Source organism: Artemia franciscana, chromosome 17 (assembly GCF_032884065.1).
Source record: "Artemia franciscana chromosome 17, ASM3288406v1, whole genome shotgun sequence".
In the NCBI taxonomy this organism is placed as follows: domain Eukaryota; kingdom Metazoa; phylum Arthropoda; class Branchiopoda; order Anostraca; family Artemiidae; genus Artemia; species Artemia franciscana.
Genome location: NC_088879.1, coordinates 15769962 through 15792744, shown reverse-complemented (window position 1 = coordinate 15792744; position 22783 = coordinate 15769962). Strand labels below are relative to the sequence as shown.

At 33.3% G+C, this 22783-nt stretch overlaps 1 protein-coding gene and 2 long non-coding RNA genes across 4 annotated transcripts in view; 1 reads left to right on the top strand and 2 right to left on the bottom strand.

Moving 5' to 3' along the window:
• Positions 1–14453, top strand: part of LOC136037911 (uncharacterized) — a 45133-nt gene extending 30680 nt beyond the window's left edge. The window contains exon 4 of the long non-coding RNA XR_010620079.1: positions 11983–14453. This is a non-coding gene — a long non-coding RNA (uncharacterized LOC136037911). The remainder of the gene's footprint in view (positions 1–11982) is intronic.
• The window catches only part of LOC136037915 (uncharacterized), a 343911-nt gene that overhangs the window by 172837 nt on the left and 148291 nt on the right, over positions 1–22783 (bottom strand). The window lies entirely within an intron of this gene.
• Positions 537–15253, bottom strand: LOC136037910 (uncharacterized). 2 transcript variants are annotated; one of them, XM_065720766.1, is made up of 3 exons: positions 14996–15253; positions 4988–5203; positions 537–1752 (listed from the first exon to the last, which is right to left on the bottom strand). In XM_065720766.1, the coding sequence occupies exons 1-3, from the start codon at positions 15219–15221 to the stop codon at positions 1706–1708; spliced, it is 489 nt and encodes a 162-aa protein (XP_065576838.1). In that variant the 5' UTR covers positions 15222–15253; the 3' UTR covers positions 537–1705. The 2 variants fall into 2 exon arrangements, with proteins under 2 accessions (XP_065576838.1, XP_065576837.1); XM_065720765.1 differs by lacking the exon at positions 537–1752 and adding an exon at positions 2487–3500.

Here is a 22783-nt window from a genome sequence, read left to right as displayed (position 1 = left end):
AATTTTGTCGAAGTGTATCGCCTAAATTTCCTTCTTCCTTTCGGACCCGGTCCTCAGCAGGCCATTCTCATCCTTCGCCAAACCGTCACTGGCTTTCCTTTTCCCGATGATCACATGATCTTGTAAAATGACATGCTATCTCGATTCTTTGCAGCTTCATCAGCTTTTGCGGCCTTCACTTCGTTGAACTGGCGTTTATCTTCACTTGCACTCTTCTTGACAGATTTGTCGATCAGTCTGTAAGTCTCGTTTCTTTAGATCTAGTTTGTGTCGTGGGACGAGAGAAGTTGTAGCTTGGCGATACTCCTTTTTTCTATCAGATTCCAGCTGTGGTCCGATAGCCACTGGTCCTTAGATTCCTTGTGGTACCTAAGGTTACTTTGCGCTGACTCGATGTAGATGTTCTTTATTTGTCCCCATATGCCTTCTCGATTGTCTTAGTCATCGAAAGAGAGCGCTTTAAAGTTATTATTGAGTTCAATGACGAATTTCTGCCTAATCATCTGCTTTTGGAACTTTTCGAATAATATAGAAGATTTGAAACCTTTTCCTCGATCCTCCTGAGTTTAAGGGAGAGTTAGATGATTAGTACAACGGCGGCACCTCTGTATGCTCTCACATCTTGTATATTTGAGCGGAACTCGTGGCTAAGAAGTCAGTGTTCGATCTGGTTTCTGACTGAAACACCAAGGAAAGTCCATGTATACTTGTGAACGTCTCTGTGAAGAAAGAGGCTACCACCTATCACCAGGTCATTAGCTATAGCAAACTCAATCACCATCGTTCCATTTTCATTTCGCATAGCCATGCCGTGTCAACCGAGTGTCTGCGGACAATACGATTAATCATTCCCAACGACGGCATTAAGATCTCCAAGTACTAATGTTGTATCTAGTTTCAGAATGCTGTTTACTACTGACTGTAGAGTTTGGTAGAATTCTACTTTGCACTCGATCTCTATGAAGTTTTTGGGAGCATAGCAGAATAATACAGGGAGTTTTGCCCAGCGACCCAAGAAACGTGCAACGAGTATTTTTGATGATAAGAGGGTCCATTTTAAGAGAGATCTTAAGGTTTCCCTTGTCATCATGAATGCAAATCTTTTTTTGAGCCTAGTTTCAGGACCACTGTAGATATTCGCGCATTGATTGTCGAGTTGTTTCTTTCCCGATCCAGTCCATTTTACTACGGATAATGCCAAGATATTTAACTGAAAATTTCTCATCTCATGGAGTACTTGTTCAGTTTTCGACAGTTGCAACACTGTCCAAACATTTCAGAATCAAAATTTCAGGATATTATTCGCTGTCAAGACACGCGTCCGGGGTCATGTGTTCGTCATCGTCAATGGTGATTCGGATCCGAGAAGTTGCAGGAAAGGAGAAGAGTTGCAGGAAAATTTTCTCCAGGGTTATCCCATGGTTCCCCGGAATAGATTGCGAGTCCATTGCCCGTCTCTCCTTCTTTGTCCAGACTTGGCACTGGCTGCTGCAATACAGGCATTTGCACCACAAACAGGCAGATTTCAACCACTTGTTTATTCGGAGGTCACATGTATTTTAGTTTATTAGTTAAAAACATTAGCAAAAGGTAATAAATTTTATGCTTAGAGAATAGATGTTTTGCGAACCAGCAGAATCAGGTCTTGTCTCTTGAATCTTCTTGGTTCGTATGTAATCTGATCCAGAAGAGCATTTTGAGTGACTTATGAACCTTTCAAATCCTTAAAAGGGCTTAATATCAGACTGAAGTCTAAAAGAGAGAAAACTATAAGTAACAGTTCGAATAGGGATAAATACTTTTATTAGACAGTGAAAAATTCTGTTTTGAAAATTTTTATTAGACTAAAATTCTGCTGCTGTATTTCTCTTTAGTATTTCTGCTGATGACGATCACTGTACATGTGATCACAAATATCTAGTATATCTTTTTATTGTTTTGTTCATTGTCTAATCAAAGGAATTATCGTCATTCGAACAATTATTTATCGTCATAAAAAGGCAGTGTGGTCTTCAAAATTACCTATGCCGTGGAAGTAATAATAATTTATAATTATGCAGGATGTTCACCCACCGGTTGTAGTGCATTGAACTTCACACGAGGTATTTCACTTCACACCAAAAATTTAATTTATAGAGAAATTTTCGACCTTCATTCATGTTTTGGTTAATGTAAAATTTTCCAAAGGACTCATGGTCGTTTGGAAAATATAAAATAGGACAGACACAAAAAATTCAAGTATTTTTGAAAAAAAGCAAACTGTTCAAAAAGTACAAGGCAACTGTTAGGTATAAAATGACCCAAGCCAATTTTAACCGAAACTTTTAAATAGGAAATTTTTACAATATATAAATATAAGAATCTTCTGCTTTTACTGATCCAAATACACAAAATCCTACAATTTTATAGTTTCGAGTTTTTTCCAAAGGTAATAGACTAAATACATTTTTGTTTTTATTCAGAAAAAAGAGAAAGGACATCCCTCAAAAAGGTGAGATCTTCAGGGAGATTACACAGGCAATTTGACATGATTGAGGGACACGAAATAGAGGTTTCACGCTCCTGCCTCAAGGTATGTGATATTGTGTAGGGTCACAGATGCGTCTTTCTTTATCAGGGTCTTGAAACAAACTAAAACTGAAAGTTCATGTGGTGAAATCACGAGATAGCAAAAAGAAATGCACCACATCATGCGAGTTTCTCTGTTTCTCGTAAAAAAAACCAGAGGGACAGAAAAAAAGTAAATTTAAATTAAACAACAGAAACGGTTAACTCAGAAAACAGAGGTTGTGTTCTATAGCTAAATTTTTTTGTTGTTGTATAGCTCTTTTTTCTCGAGAAACCAAAAAAATAAACTGTTTAGTTGAGCTTTTTAAGTGCATATTTTTTGTTCTAACCACAAAATCTGTATTAAGTAGATTGAACACTATTTCTCAGGGAAAGTCTTGTGACTTTCTGATTGATTTTTTTTTTTGCAATGAAGCACCAAATCTAATTGTAGTTGTGCTTTTGTTTCTGGAACCTGTCATTCACTTTTTACTCAAACAAAAGAAAAAGAAATTTTGTCCAATTGCTTTTTTTTTCTTTGTTTGATAATGGAGTAACGAAAATGGTCAATTTAGAGGCCAAAAGCTAGTCCACAACTACTAGTCTATTGCTTGAATATTTGTCACCATCTAGCCCATTGATCTTTTCTGAAACGAAGGAATAAACAAATAGGCCATACAAAGCTCCACATTTTTCGGATTTATTGTCTACACTTAGATATTTAGGGACTGAAATAATTCAACATTAGGCTAGTGAAGAGTGGAGGTTAGGCTATTTTGTCTGTCATATTGTCTGTCATATCATTATGATTAACGCGTGCTTGGCTACAACTTGCTCCTTCATTTTAAACGTAGCACTAGCCATAACTACTCAATCGTCTGGTTAACCATATAAGGTTAGGACGCTGTTCTGACGCTGTTCTGCGATTGAATCAAACGCTTGTTCATAAGACTCTGAAATAAAGGGAATGGGTATATAAACAGGTTTATAAAAGCATCAGCTCAATTTTATTAAGAAGTAAATATCTTAATGTGAACAGTGTTCCCTTAGGATGTCACAAGGATGCGCAGAGCATATGTGGTGCTTTAATTATCAATTAGAAGTGCATGAATCACCATACCCATTTGTTATTCCCACATCCATTTGCTATACCTTTTTATACACCTCATACCATACCATGCTATACCCATTTTATATACTTATTACCATTTATTCTAGAGTTGTATGTACAAGCGTATGATTCCATAGATAGAAAAGCGTCAGTGTGCACCCTAGCCTTATATAGTTAACCAGATGATTACGTAGATATGACTGGTGCTATGTTTAAAATTATTACTAATTCGGCTAAGGTAGGTAACTAAATTGGTTGTAGGTACGTCGTGACTATGAATAAAAGTGAGCAATGATTTATCTTTACTTAAACAGACCGTTCTTATAGATCAGCTGTGATAATTAAAAGAACAACATATGCCATTTTGGTCGAAATTAAATTAGAGATGCACCAGTTTTGATAGAAGAGGATTATCTTATGGAGTTGTTGTGACATTTGTCTTCCTTGTTGTCACGGAAAAAGGAGCCATACACCAAAAATAGATTATTTTTTAGTTCGATCAGAACATTTTCGGCAGAAAAGGATTATCTTACCTATAGGAAAAAGGAGACATACGCCATAAAATGGAATGATTTTGAATTCAATTGGAATATTTTGAAATTAATTTACACAACTGAAAAGAGGATTAAAAAGTTGACTTATACATTGGTCTCATTCTTCAGATGGACCGCAGCCAAGAAACTTTTTTGTATTTTTCGGTTCTTCTGAAAAGTTACGAAAACGGCTTTTAATGGCGGACTTTTAATTATCACAGTCAAGATCTTTCTCTAAAGATCCAGACAAAGGCTATGATAGAAACAAGATTGATAGACTTATCTACAAAATAGGTAATGTAGATTATTTGAATATCCTAGGAAGACATATTGCAGAAGTAAATTAATTTCTAGAAATACTGAGATTCCAGGGTTTAAATGTCAGTGTTAAGAGGAGTAAGTTCCATAAATTAGAATTAAGAATGATTATTAGAAACCATAGAAATGTACCAGGATTATTAGTAAGAAAAGTGAACGATATGAAGGTTTAAATTTCCAAGGAGTGAATATCACAGCTGGAAAACATACCTAGTGTAATTAAACTTAATACGTATTAAAATCTAGGGAAAAAAGCATATATCTACATTTTCTTTATTTGTTTCTATTAAAAAATTTTCTCAATTTTCTCAATTTTTCCTTGTGTGAGGTCTGGTTTCTTGAATTGCTTGTTGTGCCTCCTGATGAAAAAGAAATTTTTGTTTCTAAAATGACTTTAATCATTCAAAACTGTGTATAAATGAAACGTCAATAAACAGGACAACCAGAACGAACGTATGGTATAATTTTAGAAACTCACTCTTTCCCGATTTTCTGATTTCCTGATAAACCTTCAGTCTGATTTCTTGATTATGAAGCATAGCTTGCTGATTAGGCTTAAACTTGCTTCTCGAAAGATTCGCTAACGTACTAAGCTGGTTACTTTCTTGCTCATGGATAACGCTTAATGTTATGCTGCTGAAGTTTTGACATGAAATGTTTCCAGAAGTGACTTGATTGGCAGATGGCTTCAAACCTGAAAGCATATTTTTATTTTCAGAAAATTCCACATTTGTGCACGAATTTTTTGGTTTATTTACAAAATACTTTGTTTAATTCTTGCTTATCATTTTCTGTACTTACAAACTTATTCTAGTTCTTTCAAAAGGAGATACATTTTCTTTTTATCGGTTGTCTTTTTTTTGTTTGTCTTTCTTTTTTGGTTGTCTTTCTTTACCCCTTTCAAAATGGTAAGAAAAGGCTATTTCTATATGAGTCTCGTGGCTGATAGATTCCATGGAATGGCAAATGATACATAAATCATTTACTTCTGTATTTCTTGCTTTACTGACTAAATTTAATTTTCCTATTAGAGTGAAGGCAGTTACAGTTGACAATGTGCATTGCCAATTTTTTCCTACCTCCAAATTCATAATTGCGGTCACAAAGACGGACTGAACGATAAGGCGTCTTTTAAATGTAAACTACTTTTAAATTTTTTTAATTTTGCATAAACTACGCAATTCTGTTATAATTTAAAGTTTTTTTGGTAATATGACACTTACGTAGGCATCCCGTCAGAAAACCTTTTAAATACTGATCCAAGAAACCTTCAAAAATCTTGGTAAAGAACCTTCAACAAGGTCGGCAAAAAATTGGCTTAGAATAGCATCTCTCTATTGTATAAAAAGACGAAATTAACTTGGAGCATTCATTTCTCTTTTGCAAGGGTTTATTTCAGCAATTTCTAGCAAGAGATATAAACCTTCGTCAGCTTCTTCTCTAATAAGTAAAAAAAAAATAGAGAACAGTATTGAAAAATAAAATGAACAGAAATCACAATAAATAACCGCATCAAACTAAAAAATAACAAATTTTCGGCCGAATATTCAAGTTCTTTCAAAATTTAAATTACAATGTAATATTTTAGTTCCTAACCAAAAAGCTTTAAAACATTCCTAAAAAACATCATAAAACAATGTTAATTAAAAAATGAACAGAAACTGACTTTGAAAAAAGTTTTCAAATTTTTGTTTGAAGAAACTGTAGAGTTGCAGGTCTTTCCTAAGGAAAAATAAAAAATAGGAGAAGTATGGACAGACCCGCTAGTATGGCCTTCTGTCCTGCACCCCTTCTTCCCAACAAAAAGCCTAGATCTTCCAAAATAATATTCTTCTCATGTTTACCATAAATGTGTATTTTGTTTGTTTTTTTTTAACTAGCTTTTAACTACACATTTTCTCACGTACAGTAGTCTAGAATTTCGTAGTTGTCAAGCTAGGAGAAGTATGGACAGACCCGCTAGTAAGGCCTTCTGTCCTGCACCCCTTCTTCCCAACAAAAAGCCAAGATCTTCCAAAATAATATTCTTCTCATGTTTACCATAAATGTGTATTTTGTTTGTTTGTTTTAACTAGCTTTTAACTACACATTTTCTCACATACAGTAGTCTAGAATGTCGTAGTTGTCAAGCTTTTAGTTTCGTCTTCACAGCTAAATATTTAAATTGGCTATTTTGACGTTTCCTTTTTTTCAGTTTTCTGAAAATAAAAGTAAGCTAAAAAAATGAATAAGAAAAAATAATTAGGGGTATCTAGATGAAAGTTCAAATAGTACTACCTTTTGGCTAAAACTACCGATATCTACTGCATTTGACCCTGAGAAAAAGCTATAATTCTTTGAGTGAATGCGAGTACAAGTTAAGAAAATATAAGGATATTTTTCAACGCATGTTAAAGAATTCTATAAAAGAACTTAATACTGAAGTTCTAAGACCATTAATAGAACAACAATCCCAGGCCACATCTTTTATTTCATTCATTTCCACAACAGAACCATCTATTATACATATGTAACATTGCGCTATCTGTAGTGAAACTAGAGTTGGTGCTTCAGTACCTTCACCAGGCGTCTATGGATCTAAAGTAGGGCAGAAACTAGCTAATTTTGGTACCCAAGAAATATAAAGGTGTCTAAAATAGGACATGCTGACTGGTAATTTAGACGCTCTGAAAGTCAATAAAATTATGTAGATAGCATGATAATGCATCTGACGATCCCCTGCGGGATCACTACGTAAAAACCGTTTTGCTAGTAAAACTTGAATTAGTAGATTTCAAGTTAATAATATAGATTGACGAAAATAGCAAACAATTATTCGTTTATGTAATAGCTCCATCCTCTCTCCCCCTAAAAGCAAGAAATGTAACGTCAGAAGAATAAAACACGTATGCCTGCTACAAAGTATCCGTGGTTTGCCTAACCAAGAAATATTCAGGAAAAACATTTCACCTCATGCTTAAGAAGGCTATTAAAAAAAAATTCGTAACTAATTTCCAATTTAGTGAAATTCCTAGGTACCATATTTCGGAAGCTGCTATCCCGGGTTTAGATACTTCAAGGTTCTGGATTTAGTAAACTGCTGCCCAAATTTTAGATCCCAAAGAGCATTGGCTCGGGTACCAAATACCCAATTTTAGTGAGAATCCGCTATCCACTCCAAGAGAATAAGAAGAAGGTATATCCCGGGTAATGAAGCAAGATGTTAAAATAATCTTAGTTATTATTACAAAATATGATGTTCGTAAAAACAGTATGATTTTAAATAATACTACTACTACTACTACTAATAACTCACTGCAGCACCAAGCCGCCTGAGGCCAACACAGCTACGCACGCTCCTCCTCCAACCTAATCTATTTAAAGCCTCCCTCTTTACACCCTCCCAGGAAGTTCCCATTTCCTTTAAATCCTTATTTATGACATCCTCCCAACCCAGACAAGGACGACCTGCTTTCCGTGTAGCCCCAGACGGTTGGCCAAAAAGGACAATCTTCGGTAATCTGTCATCCTTCATCCGTAGAACGTGGCCTAGCCATCTCAACCTTTCTTTCATTATAGCCCCAGAAAGCGGGATTGAACCACACTTTTCGTACAACCTACTGTTTGAAATACGGTCAGTCAGCCGGGTACCCAGAACAATCCGTAGGCAATTTCTCTGGAAAACATCTAGTAAATTTTCATCTGCTTTTCGGAGTGTTTTAAATAATAAGCAAGCTAAATGAATCAGATGTAGAGAAATGACACAATAAGGCTCCGACTACTGGTTAAAAATAGAACCATAGCCAAAATGAGAAACGATGATCGTAAACCGGGGTAAACTAGTGATATTGATCCGTTTTTTTTTAATTAACTGCTGAGTTTACCCGTTACTATCAGCTTAACCGTTTAATGATATAGTTTGGAAAATTTCTATTCTAGAAATTAGTGAAACTCCAAGTAAATCAAAAGCACTTAATGCTCTTAGATATAGTTATGTGTAAAGATACCACTTAAACTAAATACCGAATGTTTTTATCAGAGAACTTTTTATCTCAGATATTTTCTTTTTTGGACAACGCCTGCTCTTTAGGAAGTTATATATCTGTCTATATTCACAGGTGGGAAACAGGGACAAAACGACAATGGCAAGTAGCTAATATGGCGCGTAACGACGAAGCGCCCCCACCAACTAGGAGTTGGGGTGGCGCGAAGCCCCACCCCAACAGCTAGTACCGCTATAAAAGAAAAAAGAAAGAAAAAAACTAAAAAGAAATTAACTAAAAAGAAAAAAAAGAAAAAAGAAAAACTAGAAAAGAAAAAACTAAAAAAATAAGAAACTAATAAAAGAAAAACTAAAAACAAAAACTAAAAACTAAAAAAGAAAAACAAAAAAAATAAAAACCAAGAAAGAAGGAAAAAACTAAAAAATAAAGAAGAAAACTAAAAACGAGGGAAAAAATTAAAAAAACTTTAAAAGGTAAAAAACTAAAAAAAGAAAAAGGGATAAAAATAAAAAAAACTATAAAAATAAAAAACTAAAAATGAGAAAAAAACTAAAAAAGAATACAAATTAAAAAAAGGAGAAACTGAAATAAAAAAAATAAATAAAATTAAAATAACAGAAAAACTAAGAAAACATCAAAAATCTAAAAAAAAGAAAAAACAAAAAAGCAATCATTTAAAAAAACTAAAAAAAGAGGTTTCAGTTCTTTTCCATTTTCTCTACCACTATCTTAGCAAGTATTCAATAATACTTTTTTGGAAGAATAAGTATTCAAAAAAATTGAGGCTCTTTCAATTTTATTAAGTTGCTTAAAATATAAAAACTGGTAATTGCACTAATATTTCAATATATTTTCACAATGGATTAAAGTAATTCGAAAACCTTATTACAGGAAAAAAAAAATTTGAAGGTTATTAGAAAATGTTGAGCTTTAGAATGCTTGGTGCTCAAAGAAAATTTGTCCAAGTGTCAATTAATGTAAAAACGAAATTGTTCTAGAATGTTACCAACAATTGAATACCAGGACGAAACACTGGAGCAACGCAAAACCAGGCTTGCGGTTCAAAGAGAAATGGCAAGATTAGGAATGTGCAATTTACGTCAACGAAGGCGTGTCGACGAACCACGAGAGCAACGCGAAGCCAGAATAGCAGTTGACAGAGAAAGTAAAAAATGAAGGCGTGTCAAGGAACTACCAGAGCAACGCGAAACCAGACTTGATGCTGAAAGAGAAAGTAAAAAAAGAAGGCGTGTCGAGTAACTACCAGAGCAATGTGAAACCAGGCTTGCAGCTGATAGAGATGGTAAAAAAAGAAGGCGTGTCACTGTATTACAAAAAGAATGCGTGTATAATCGACTGGCATTCAAGTACTGCCCTTCCGATGATTATAGCTTGAGTCAAGATATTCAAATCGGGACTGTGTCTGAAATTTGTCTTTATTGCAAGACCTTGAAATTTAATGGTGAAATGGGAATGTGTTGCACCTCAGGAAAAAGTTAAACTTCCTCAACTGGCTGCACCACCTGAGCCATTGAAGACTTTGCTTACTGGAACTACGTCAGAGTCTAAGCGTTTTTTATTAAACATCAGAAAATATAACTCATGTTTCCAAATGACGTCGTTTGGTGCCCAAATCGAAAATCAAGATCAATTTATGTCTACTTTCAAAGTAAAAGGGCAAATTTATCATTGAGCAGGGTCCCTTCTACCATTCTCAGGTGAGAATCATAAATTTTTACAACTGTGCTTCATCAGTGATAGCAAATCTGAGAAAGAGTTAAGGGTTAAGCGTGCTGGTCATATATGTAACATTTTTAGTTCATTTCAATATTGCTTCTAATGTGTACTTTCAGACGAGATTTTTTTTTATTTTATTTCAAATGGTTTTTTAAAAATGCCAGGAAATACGGCTCCATTTCCACGAAAAAATTTCTCCTCTCCCCAAGAAGATCGTCTAAATAGTCCTGTTAAAAATTTATTTCGGATAATTATCCTTAACTTCTTTTCACAGAAGATTTGGTCCACAAAGAGAAAGTTTAAACGAATAAAAGGAATTTTGTTTAGGTATTCTGGAAAATCCTTCTAATTTAACATTTCCCCTTGAATTTAATCCTTTGGAAACCTCAATCCCAATGGAAAGTTCTCTATGCAGAAAATCCTCCTACAGAAAATTCAATCCTTTACCCGAAAAAAAACATGCTTCCAGATAACAAATATTATATTTAAACAATGAGCACATTTTATATTTTCATGACCTTTCCCCAGGGAATATGGAAGGTCATATTAGCTTAATTAATAATGCAAAGTTATTGAGTCTCTCAACTGAGCAAAATAGCCATTCTGCTGAGCAAAATGGCTACGGTAAATCAAAATTTTAATCAAGTGATTTTTGGGGGAAAAGGACGTGGAAGGGCGGCATTGACATCAAATAAATATATCTTCTGGGGAACTATTTATATATATATAAATTATAAATTATATATATAGATATATATATATATATATATATATTTATATATATATATATATATATATATATATATATATATATATATATATATATATATATATGTATATATATATATATATATATATATATATATATATATATATATATATATATATATATATATATATATATATATATATATATATATATATCTAGACAATAAATGTTCTATTATTTAGAAAATCATTGATCAGGTTAACCTCCAGCAATTTTTGGTGAATTAAATTACCTTAGGCATCAGCCCAATCAAAAAGTATGGCGATGGTTAAATGCCTTTGGTTGAATGAGTTGGATACATCATTTTCAAGGCAAGCAACATTGTCCAGTGAGCAGTGCCCTTATCTGAATCCTGTTGGTTCAGGGGGGTAGAGGTTGTTCCCTGTTACAAACCATTGTTTAACCATGTTTACAAACCGCAAAGGCTTAGTTTTCAATGAGATGGCATAGGAAAATAGTGACTAAAGAAATTGAGTGTAAATGGGATATATTTATACGGCGTATTGTGTCGTCGCTACAAATCATCCGAAGTCATAAGAGCTGTTTGCATAATTTGCAGGGGGTAAAATGCCTTAGTTTTTGACGATAATTACCACGAAGCTTACAATTTCAATAAAGAACGTAGCTAGGTTCATTTTGTGGATAGTTTTTTGTTACACACCATTAGCTGTTTGAGGCTCGGGGAAGTGTTTTGGGTGCACTTGGACTTCCCACCTCATAAATATCTGCGTAGAAAAACTTCAGAATTTTAGTAATTTTGTGCGTAAATTCGTACAGTATCCACTACCTTTTTGTAATATTGACCAGATTGTCTACTATTTTGACTGTTGAGAGTTCGATCATTGCTGATAAAACTTGATTTAAATGTACTTGTAGACAATATTTTAAAGTTTTTCTTTTCATTTTTATCTCCTGTCAAATTGACATGTTTACTTTGCATTAATTATTTGAAAACTTGTCTGTTAACTTTTTCTTATCAACCAGGTTCACAACACTGATGGGTTCGATCCTATACGGTTTTGCTTGTCAACACGACGAAATGCCGTTTGAAAACTCAAGTTTATGATCATGGAGTGTGCTATCAACCTTAGTGAAATCAGTAAGATTACACTCAAAGATTTGCTGTGGTGATGGAGCCAAGTCAATTGCAGTCGATTTAAATAGTTTAGCCAATGCTGGTCTTATGTCCAAAGAAGAAGAAGATTACTAACAAGAGGGGTAATTATTAGCAATAGATGCTTGAAAAACCCTCTTCTTCTGAACCAGATGTTTTCTTTTCAGTTTTATCTATTTTTCTTCTTTGACAGGGCACAGAAAATTGGCCGATGGTACTTATTTTGTTTCCTAATTGTATGTGGCACTTCAACATTGCCTACGGTTAAAGTCAAACAAAGGTCAGAAATAATGTTAATGAATTTCCCAGCGTACCTTGTTTAGAATAGAATTCCTAAGTCGTAGATTTGAAATGTTCAACACAGAGAGCAGATATCTACTCTTTTGTGACTTCTTCAATGTCATAATTTCGACTAGTCTTTTTTTATCATTCACCGGTAAATATGCAGTTCTTTCACGATCAAATATATTGCTAACCACAAGCAGATCTAATTTTTGATTTGTTACTCCAATAGTACCGATATCTATTTTAGTGAGAAATAAACATTATTTCTTTAAAACTAAATACAAAGGACGTTGGGCTATGTTTCCTGCTTCCACGCTTTTGCTTATGTAGCACTCTTGCCTAGAAATCCGTCTTAGTTCTAAACAAATCTAACAAGGACTTCACAAAGCTGAATTAATCTTTTCTCAAAATATGAGTAAACTATTTCACTAGAAGGTGCTAGTAAAACAGCTTACTTGGTTAGTTACCCTAACCTTTCTGGTCACTTAAAGAGGGCACTAGAACTTATAATGTTCATTTTACAGAGGCATCTCCCGGTCTTCCAGGGCCATTGGTTAAATGCTATGAGCCCTGAGAAAAAAAATAGCAAAAATAAATGTATATTTATAATCTGTATTTCTGAAAAAAAGTTCCACATTTTCGTAGATGGGAGATTGAAACAGCCACTATATGGTTCTTTGATATGATGAAGGGATATTAATTAAGATCTCTTGACTTGTTGGGGGTCTTTCGTCCCTTCTTCAAAATCAAACAAATTTTCTCAGGCTCGCAGCTTTTGATGGGTAACATTAATCTTAATGATGCTTATATATTTAGAAGCACGAAAAGCCAATTATTTTGATGCATTAATTGTCATCAAAATACTTTTTAGAGTTTTAGGTGCTACTGGTTCGAATCGGTCCTACGGTTCGATACCACGAACTTTTATTATTTATAACTTTTATTAATATAGTAATTTACTAAATGTTAGCAATAATAATGATTGTGATACCTTTTTGAAACATTCACCTCAAGTGGTCTTCTTCCCACAATCCTTTTTCCTACTAGAGTTGATCCTGTGAGGTCTACAGCTACTGTAATTGACAACATTTTTGTATCCACTTCCCTGGGAAACCACCTGTCCTCCAAAATAATATTTTCTGACCTGTCAGATCACTTTCCAATCTATTTCTCGCTACCCTCCCTACCAACTACTCAGCCCTCTAGAACTAAAACCCCTACGTATAATAGAATATATAATACTGTGAATATGAACAGGTTCACGGATCGTTTGAAATCCTTTGACTGGTCCAAGGTTTTGGATTGTCAGGATGCTAATTCAGCCACAAATGGTTTTACACAAGGACTGAGTGATCTTATCAGTTCAACCTTTCCAGTTCGTAAATCAAACCGAAAAACTAGCCATATACGCCCCTGGATGTCTAATAGCCTGATAATCTCTTCATACCGAAAAAATGACCTATATAAGTTAGCTTGCAAAACCAGTAACGTTATTGACCTGACTAATTATAAAAAATACAAAAATTTATATACCAAACTTGTCCGGGAAGCAAAAAAAATTATTATTATTCGAAAATCTCTCATTGCAAAGGGAACTTGCAAAAAATTTGGTCAACAATAAATGAAATTCTTTCAAAAAAAAGAAGTTCAAGATCTGTACCTCTTAACCTTAAGGACATCAGTGGCAGATTAATTGACCCAAGTTCAGTACCGGATGCTTTTAATATTTATTTCACTAATATTCCAAATGCTAACTCCTGTTCCTTCTCCCAGTCAGTACAACCTAGCAAGAATCCTGGATCCATGTTTTTCTCTCCAACTGATCGTAAAGAGGTGCTTCAAGTTATCAAATGTCTCTCTAATAGTAGTACACCTGACTTCTTTGGCATAAGTAATAAGCTTCTTAGGACCGTATCTTCCTATGTTTGTGAACCCATTGTGCACATAAAAAACCTGTCTATGACCAATGGAGTCTTCCCAGAAATATTTAAATCAGCAATTGTTATCCCGATTCATAAAAACGGCGATCCGTCTGAGATAAGTAATTATCGTCCAATCTCACTTCTCCCAGTTACATCTAAAGTAGGTAAAATAGGTAATGTGTAGATTATTTGAGTATCCTAGGAAGACATATTGCAGAAGTAAATTAATTTCTAGAAATACTGAGATTCCAGGGTTTAAATGTCAGTGTTAAGAGGAGTAAGTTCCATAAATTAGAATTAAGAATGATTATTAGAAACCATAGAAATGTACCAGGATTATTAGTAAGAAAAGTGAACGATATGAAGGTTTAAATTTCCAAGGAGTGAATATCACAGCTGGAAAACATACCTAGTGTAATTAAACTTAATACGTATTAAAATCTAGGGAAAAAAGCATATATCTACATTTTCTTTATTTGTTTCTATTAAAAAATTTTCTCAATTTTCTCAATTTTTCCTTGTGTGAGGTCTGGTTTCTTGAATTGCTTGTTGTGCCTCCTGATGAAAAAGAAATTTTGTTTCTAAAATGACTTTAATCATTCAAAACTGTGTATAAATGAAACGTCAATAAACAGGACAACCAGAACGAACGTATGGTATAATTTTAGAAACTCACTCTTTCCCGATTTTCTGATTTCCTTATAAACCTTCAGTCTGATTTCTTGATTATGAAGCATAGCTTGCTGATTAGGCTTAAACTTGCTTCTCGAAAGATTCGCTAACGTACTAAGCTGGTTACTTTCTTGCTCATGGATAACGCTTAATGTTATGCTGCTGAAGTTTTGACATGAAATGTTTCCAGAAGTGACTTGATTGGCAGATGGCTTCAAACCTGAAAGCATATTTTTATTTTCAGAAAATTCCACATTTGTGCACGAATTTTTTGGTTTATTTACAAAATACTTTGCTTAATTCTTGCTTATCATTTTCTGTACTTACAAACTTATTCTAGTTCTTTCAAAAGGAGATACATTTTCTTTTTATCGGTTGTCTTTTTTTTGTTTGTCTTTCTTTTTTGGTTGTCTTTCTTTACCCCTTTCAAAATGGTAAGAGAAGGCTATTTCTATATGAGTATCGTGGCTGATAGATTCCATGGAATGGCAAATGATACATAAATCATTTACTTCTGTATTTCTTGCTTTACTGACTAAATTTAATTTTCCTATTAGAGTGAAGGCAGTTACAGTTGACAATGTGCATTGCCAATTATTTCCTACCTCCAAATTCATAATTGCGGTCACAAAGACGGACTGAACGATAAGGCGTCTTTTAAATGTAAACTACTTTTAAAATTTTTTAATTTTGCATAAACTACGCAATTCTGTTATAATTTAAAGTTTTTTTGGTAATATGACGCTTACGTAGGCATCCCGTCAGAAAACCTTTTAAATACTGATCCAAGAAACCTTCAAAAATCTTGGTAAAGAACCTTCAACAAGGTCGGCACAAAATTGGCTTAGAATAGCATCTCTCTATGGTATAAAAAGACGAAATTAACTTGGAGCATTCATTTCTCTTTTGCAAGGGTTTATTTCAGCAATTTCTAGCAAGAGATATAAACCTTCGTCAGCTTCTTCTCTAATAAGTAAATAAAAAATAGAGAACAGTATTGAAAAATAAAATGAACAGAAATCATAATAAATAACCGCATCAAACTAAAAAATAACAAATTTTCGGCCGGATATTCAAGTTCTTTCAAAATTTAAATTACAATGTAATATTTTAGTTCCTAACCAAAAAGCTTTAAAACATTCCTAAGAAACATCATAAAACAATGTGAATTAAAAAATGAACAGAAACTGACTTTGAAAAAAGTTTTCAAATTTTTGTTTGAAGAAACTGTAGAGTTGCAGGTCTTTCCTAAGGAAAAATAAAAAATAGGAGAAGTATGGACAGACCCGCTAGTATGGCCTTCTGTCCTGCACCCCTTCTTCCCAACAAAAAGCCAAGATCTTCCAAAATAATATTCTTCTCATGTTTACCATAAATGTGTATTTTGTTTGTTTGTTTTAACTAGCTTTTAACTACACATTTTCTCACGTACAGTATAGTAGTCTAGAATTTCGTAGTTGTCAAGCTAGGAGAAGTATGGACAGACCCGCTAGTAAGGCCTTCTGTCCTGCACCCCTTCTTCCCAACAAAAAGCCAAGATCTTCCAAAATAATATTCTTCTCATGTTTACCATAAATGTGTATTTTGTTTGTTTGTTTTAACTAGCTTTTAACTACACATTTTCTCACGTACAGTAGTCTAGAATGTCGTAGTTGTCAAGCTTTTAGTTTCGTCTTCACAGCTAAATATTTAAATTGGCTATTTTGACGTTTCCTTTTTTTTCAGTTTTCTGAAAATAAAAATAAGCTAAAAAAATGAATAAGAAAAACTAATTAGGGGTATCTAGATGAAAGTTCAAATAGTACTACCTTTTGGCTAAAACTACCGATATCTACTGCATTTGACCCTGAGAAAAAGCTATAATTCTTTGAGCGAATGCGAGTACAAGTTAAGAAAATATAAGGATATTTTTCAATGCATGTTAAAGAATTCTATAAAAGAACTTAATACTGAAGTTCTAAGACCATTAATAGAACAACAATCCCAGGCCACATCTTTTATTTCATTTCCACAACAGAACCATCTATTATACATATGTAACATTGCGCTATCTGTAGTGAAACTAGAGTTGGTGCTTCAGTACCTTCACCAAGCGTCTATTTATCTAAAGTAGGGCAGAAACTAGCTAATTTTGGTACCCAAGAAATATAAATGTGTCTAAAATAGGACATGCTGACTGGTAATTTAGACGCTCTGAAAGTCAAAAAAATTATGTAGATAGCATGATAATGCATCTGACGATCCCCTGCGGGATCACTACGTAAAAACCGTTTTGCTAGTAAAACTTGAATTAGTAGATTTCAAGTTAATAATATAGATTGACGAAAATAGCAAACAATTATTCGTTTATGTAATAGCTCCATCCTCTCTCCCCCTAAAAGCAAGAAATGTAACGTCAGAAGAATAAAACACGTATACCTGCTACAAAGTATCCGTGGTTTGCCTAACCAAGAAATATTCAGGAAAAACATTTCACCTCATGCTTAAGAAGGCTATTAAAAAAAAAATTCGTAACTAATTTCCAATTTAGTGAAATTCCTAGGTACCATATTTGGGAAGCTGCTATCCCGGGTTTAGATACTTCAAGGTTCTGGATTTAGTAAACTTGTGCCCAAATTTTAGATCCCAAAGAGCATTGGCTCGGGTACCAAATACCCAATTTTAGTGAGAATCCGCTATCCACCCAAGAGAATAAGAAGAAGGTATATCCCGGGTAATTTAGCAAGATGTTAAAATAATCTTAGTTTTTATTACAAAATATGATGTTCGTAAAAACAGTATGATGTTAAATAATAAGCAAGCTAAATGAATCAGATGTAGAGAAATGACACAATAAGGCTCCGACTATTGGTTAAAAATAGAACCATAGCCAAAATGAGAAACGATGATCTTAAACCGGGGTAAACTAGTGATATTGATCCGTTTTTTTTTTATTTAACTGCTGAGTTTACCCGTTACTATCAGCTTAACCGTTTAATGATATAGTTTGGAAAATTTCTATTCTAGAAATTAGTGAAACTCCAAGTAAATCAAAAGCACTTAATGCTCTTAGATATAGTTATGTGAAAAGATACCACTTAAACTAAATACCGAATGTTTTTATCGGAGAACTTTTTATCTCAGATATTTTCTTTTTTGGACAACGCCTGCTCTTTAGGAAGTTATATATCTGTCTATATTCACAGGTGGGAAACAGGGACACTACTACAATGGCGAGTAGCTAATATGGCGCGTAACGACGAAGCGCCCCCACCAACTAGGAGTTGGGGTGGCGCGAAGCGCCACCCCAACAGCTAGTACCGCTATAATAGAAAAAAGAAAGAAAAAAACTAAAAAGAAAAATAACTAAAAAGAAGAAAAAAAGAAAAAAGAAAAACTAGAAAAGAAAAAACTAAAAAAATAAGAAACTAATAAAAGAAAACTAAAAACAAAAACTAAAAACTAAAAAAGAAAAACAAAAAAAATAAAAACCAAGAAAGAAGGAAAAAACTAAAAAATAAAGAAGAAAACTAAAAACGAGGGAAAAAATTAAAAAAACTTTAAAAGGTAAAAAACTAAAAAAAAGAAAAAGGGATAAAAATAAAAAAAAAACTATAAAAATAAAAAACTAAAAATGAGAAAAAAACAAAAAAAGAATACAAATTAAAAAAAGGAGAAACTGAAATAAAAAAAAAAAAAAAAAAAATTAAAATAACAGAAAAACTAAGAAAACATCAAAAATCTAAAAAAAAGAAAAAACAAAAAAGCAATCATTTAAAAAACTAAAAAAAGAGGTTTCAGTTCTTTTCCATTTTCTCTACCACTATCTTAGCAAGTATTCAATAATACTTTTTTGGAAGAATAAGTATTCAAAAAAATTGAGGCTCTTTCAATTTTATTAAGTTGCTTAAAATATAAAAACTGGTAATTGCACTAATATTTCAATATATTTTGACAATGGATTAAAGTAATTCGAAAACCTTATTACAGGAAAAAAAATTTTGAAGGTTATTAGAAAATGTTGAGCTTTAGAATGCTTGGTGCTCAAAGAAAATTTGTCCAAGTGTCAATTAATGTAAAAACGAAATTGTTCTAGAATGTTACCAACAATTGAATACCAGGACGAAACACTGGAGCAACGCAAAACCAGGCTTGCGGTTCAAAGAGAAATGGCAAGATTAGGAATGTGCAATTTACGTCAACGAAGGCGTGTCGAGGAACCACGAGAGCAACGCGAAGCCAGACTAGCAGTTGACAGAGAAAGTAAAAAAAGAAGGCGTGTCAAGGAACTACCAGAGCAACGCGAAACCAGACTTGATGCTGAAAGAGAAAGTAAAAAAAGAAGGCGTGTCGAGTAACTACCAGAGCAATGCGAAACCAGGCTTGCAGCTGATAGAGATGGTAAAAAAAGAAGGCGTGTCACTGTATTACAAAAAGAATGCGTGTATAATCGACTGGCATTCAAGTACTGCCCTTCCGATGATTATAGCTTGAGTCAAGATATTCAAATCGGGACTGTGTCTGAAATTTGTCTTTATTGCAAGACCTTGAAATTTAATGGTGAGACAATGGGAATGTGTTGCACCTCAGGAAAAAGTTAAACTTCCTCAACTGGCTGCACCACCTGAGCCATTGAAGACTTCGCTTACTGGAACTACGTCAGAGTCTAAGCGTTTTTTATTAAACATCAGAAAATATAACTCATGTTTCCAAATGACGTCGTTTGGCGCCCAAATCGAAAATCATGATCAATTTATGTCTACTTTCAAAGTAAAAGGGCAAATTTATCATTGAGCAGGGTCCCTTCTACCATTCTCAGGTGAGAATCATAAATTTTTACAACTGTGCTTCATCAGTGATAGCAAATCTGAGAAAGAGTTAAGGGTTAAGCGTGCTGGTCATATATGTAACATTTTTAGTTCATTTCAATATTACTTCTCATGTGTACTTTCAGACGAGATTTTTTTTTTATTTTATTTCAAATGGTTTTTTAAAAATGCCAGGAAATACGGCTCCATTTCCACGAAAAAATTTCTCCTCTCCCCAAGAAGATCGTTTAAATAGTCCTGTTAAAAATTTATTTCGGATAATTATCCTTAACTTCTTTTCACAGAAGATTTGGTCCACAAAGAGAAAGTTTAAACGAATAAAAGGAATTTTGTTTAGGTATTCTGGCAAATCCTTCTAATTTAACATTTCTCCTTGAATTTAATCCTTTGGAAACCTCAATCCCAATGGAAAGTTCTCTATGCAGAAAATCCTCCTACAGAAAATTCAATCCTTTACCCCAAAAAAAACATGCTTCCAGATAACAAATATTATATTTAAACAATGAGCACATTTTATATTTTCATGACTTTTCCCCAGGGAATATGGAAGGTCATATTAGCTTAATTAATAATGCAAAGTTATTGACTCTCTCAACTGAGCAAAATAGCCATTCTGCTGAGCAAAATGGCTACGGTAAATCAAAATTTTAGTCAAGTGATTTTTGGGGGAAAAGGACGTGGAAGGGCGGCATTCACATGAAATAAATATATCTTCTGGGGAACTATTTATATATATATAAATTATAAATTATATATATATATATATATATATATATATATATATATATATATATATATATATATATATATATATATATATATATATATATATATATATATATATATATATTATATATATATATATACATATATATATATATATATATATATATATATATATGTATATATATATATATATATATATATATATATATATATATATATATATATATATATATATATATATATATATATATATTTATATATATATATATATATATATATATATATATATATATATATATATATATATGTATATATATATATATATATATATATATATATATATATATATATATATATATATATATATATATATACATATATATATATATTCTAGACAACAAATGTTCTGTGCTCTAGACAACAAATGTTCTATTATTTAGAAAATCATAGATCAGCTTAACCTCCAGCAATTTTTGGTGAATTAAATTACCTTAGGCATCAGCCCAATCAAAAAGTTTGGCGATGGTTAAATGCCTTTGGTTGAATGAGTTGGATACATCATTTTCAAGGCAAGCAACATTGTCCAGTGAGCAGTGCCCTTTTCTGAATCCTGTTGGTTCAGGGGGGTAGAGGTTGTTCCCTGTTACAAACCATTCAACCCTATTTAAAATAAGTCGTTCTTGGATTTTTCCTAATGTTGTTAACATTGAATTGGCCTCTAGGATTTAATATCGTTTAAAGGCTGGCCAGGCTTAAGAATGGGATTGACTACAGCTGTTTTCCAAGATCTAGGAATTTTGTGATGGGCCCATATATGATTGTAAATGTGCAAAAGTGCATATTTAAATAAATCTGGAATTTCTGTAATCCAATTTATATGGATATCATCGTGTCCAGGAGCTGATTTTGGATTGCTAAGGCTGATGGCTTGCTTCATCTCTTCAAACAGGAAGGGTTTTTCAAGAGAAAGTTTATGTGAGCACGATTTTGGCAGAACACAAAAGGGAGATCGTCCTATGGATTGTCTTATGATGTCTTTTTTTAATGCTCTGCAAACATATCAGTTTTCTCTTTGTCACTAAGAATATATCTGTTATTAACACATATATAATATTTCCTATGATCAATACGTTTATTGTAACCATTCCTTGGCTGATATAATTGTGGACTTTTGTTAAGGCTGTTTGGGAGTCAATCTGGGAACAAAACCTATCCCATGCTATCTTTTTGGACTTTCTGCATATTCTTTTTAGCTTTGCTATCGCATGTTTTTACTCAAGATGTGTGGTAGGTGAGGGCTGTATCTGGAAATGCTTTCTGGCTTTTTTCTAGTTTGTTTTGCTAATTCACAGTTATCACCCCACCATGTCTTAGGCAGCCTCTTAAGATTTAGCTTTTTCTTATTACAATATTTTGGAATGGCAGCATCAGCAGCAGCAACTAACCATGATGATAATTTCTCAACTTTTTATCTATATCTAGTAGGTTATATACCTCTGAGTAATCAAAAAATACAAGTAAATCTTGGAAAAGTGGCCAGTTTGCTTTTTTGGTATTATGCTTTGGTTTGGGATTTGTGGACATAACTTGTGTGTAGCTTAATGAAATAAGAATGGCTATATGATCTGTTTGTAGTTCAGGCACCTTTGCAATATTAATCATTGCATAAAGATATGTGGGACCAATCTGGAGATCAATTGTGGACAAACTATTATTATGAGAATCAAATCTGGTCTGGAAGTTATAAGGAGTAAACAAAGAGAGATTCGTATCATTTATCAGAAGTTGTTCTATACTTTTCCAGCCTTATTTTCATAGGTAGTTACTTCCCATAATGGACTGTGAACATTAAAATCACCAAGTATAAGAGCTTTTCCTCCAACTGTTTCTTTCTCAAAAATATCAAGGATATCTGTTTCACCTCGTGGGGGTCTCTCGAAAACAGGCCTAGCCGTTCACGGCATGTTAGTAAACAGGTTTCTTGCGGCCATGCCAATTTCATTAAAAAAGACACAGATATCGAATCCGGGCACGTCTTAGACCTGACGTCACAAAACTTGTTTTTCTTAATAGGCTAATAGGAAGGTGATGACATGCCGGTTCTAAACCAAAAAGGACGCTTTTGAAAAGTGGTGCGCTTAGGCACTACGTCAAAAAACTGGTTTTTGTTCCATAAGCTAATATGAACCAATGGCAAATGTATTTTCGCTTAATAATTATGGATCCGCTGGAATTCAGTGGTACAATAAATACTTTGA